Consider the following 1726-nt stretch of genomic DNA (forward strand, 5'->3'; position numbering starts at 1 on the left):
AAAAAAACGTCCAACCAAACCGTTTCAGAAACAAAACGCCCCGTGAATTATGTATGAGTAACGTTTTAATTTTGAAATGTATTAAAGACTGTTTTCTTTGCTAGAACGTTCTGTATTATCTGAGTAATGACCAACACAAGACACCAGCAGAATCTGGAGAAGAGCCGATCGAACACACTAGACGACTCAAACTCAACGCATCCAGAGTCCATCATATCATATCCACTCGTCATATGAACATTTGAAACAGCTCAATACACACACGTTAAAGTGCTATTAGACACACACTGATGTTTGTTTCAACATTTGACTCCACAATCTACATGGAAACACCAGATATTCATTCAGATGTCTCTCGCTGTACACACTTTGCCCAGCACAGTTCCTCTTTCTGAAGGATCTCTAAGGTTTCATTTTTAACACGTTCCCATTGCATAATATGTCAGCACAGATAACGGTTACACTTTATTTTAAGGTGTCACTGTAACAGTGTAATTGCAGTAATATTAAGTAACTGCATGTACTTACTATAGGGTTAGGGTTTGGTTTAGGGTTAGTTGCATGTAATTATGCATAATTTACTGTTATTGCTATTGTAAGTAGCCACTATGTTCTGTAAAATAAAGTGTAACCCAGATTATGTGAAACACACTCTTACCTGAAGCTGCAGTTCTCACACACAGAAGAACGGCTATAAGACACGTGATGCTCTTCATCTTCATCATCTTCATCATCTTCAGTGGGGTTTGCTGGTAAAGAGTGTGTTCTGATGGACTCGACTCAAAGCTCCGGCTGATATTTCAGGGCAGTGACCAAAATATTCCACTCAATACTTCCTGTGAGAGAAATCTGCATTAGTTTGTTGGAAGTAGAGACTATCTTTAACATTATCAGTGTCTTGAGTTTGGGATTTTCAGACACGTTTACATTTATTAATATCTATAACATATACATTTTTTATAACATAACTTTCTTCATGTATTTATCTATGCCTGCGTCTGTTAACTTTAATAGCGCTGAATCTTCCCAAATTAACCATTTAAATAACACCCAATATGAATAATCATTATAGTTTTTAATCCCGGTACGTGTAAATAGACATTTATGGTAACTTGATTTAGAGTAATCCTGAGACCTTCAGATCATAACATTGACATCAGATACATCCACAACTCTAGATTATGAATATAACACTCAACTGTACTGTCGGATTAAATATCGCAAAAATAGAATTCACTCGTTATGAAATTTCAATCACTTAAAAGTTGTACAAAGTTCATTACAGCGAAAGTTATTATAGAGCGACGAAAGCAAATACCTCTAAGATCACAGTTACTGTAACTAATCACAGACATATTTCACAAACACTCACATTTAAAGAAAACACGCGAACGAGTTTTACCTCGCGCTGGAAACTCCGCACGGGCGCGCGCACAGTGATCCGCTCCTGCAGTGACCAGATGCAGTCAGTCCAGCTGAACCCTCGGCAGTGACGTCATCAGCAGCATCATCACACTGACCCTCCCACACACACACACACAGCCTCAGTCCTATGCGCAATAATGGACCGTAAATATGGAGTGATTATCACTTGCATTATATAGGCTACTAATCAATAGTTATCAGATGACCTGATTGATGAAGATGAAGAGGATTCTAGCACATGCGCAGAAGATCTCGCGGATTTAACACTCGATGACGTCTCCCTCTTCAGGCGCAGGACAGT

General features: G+C 38.6%; 1 protein-coding gene across 1 annotated transcript in view; it reads right to left on the reverse strand.

The window, feature by feature from the left end:
• eng (endoglin) overlaps positions 1–1453 on the reverse strand; it is a 67559-nt gene extending 66106 nt beyond the window's left edge. The window contains exons 1-2 of the mRNA XM_056256747.1: positions 1373–1453; positions 659–836 (exon numbers count right to left, since the gene is read on the reverse strand). Of these exons, the coding sequence (XP_056112722.1) occupies positions 659–731 (73 nt within the window). The 5' untranslated portion in view covers positions 732–836; positions 1373–1453. The remainder of the gene's footprint in view (positions 1–658; positions 837–1372) is intronic.
• Positions 1454–1726: the final 273 nt, after the last annotated feature.

This window comes from Rhinichthys klamathensis, unplaced genomic scaffold (genome assembly GCF_029890125.1).
Source record: "Rhinichthys klamathensis goyatoka isolate OS25496 unplaced genomic scaffold, OSU_Roscu_1.1 h1tg000132l_1, whole genome shotgun sequence".
NCBI lineage: Eukaryota > Metazoa > Chordata > Actinopteri > Cypriniformes > Leuciscidae > Rhinichthys > Rhinichthys klamathensis.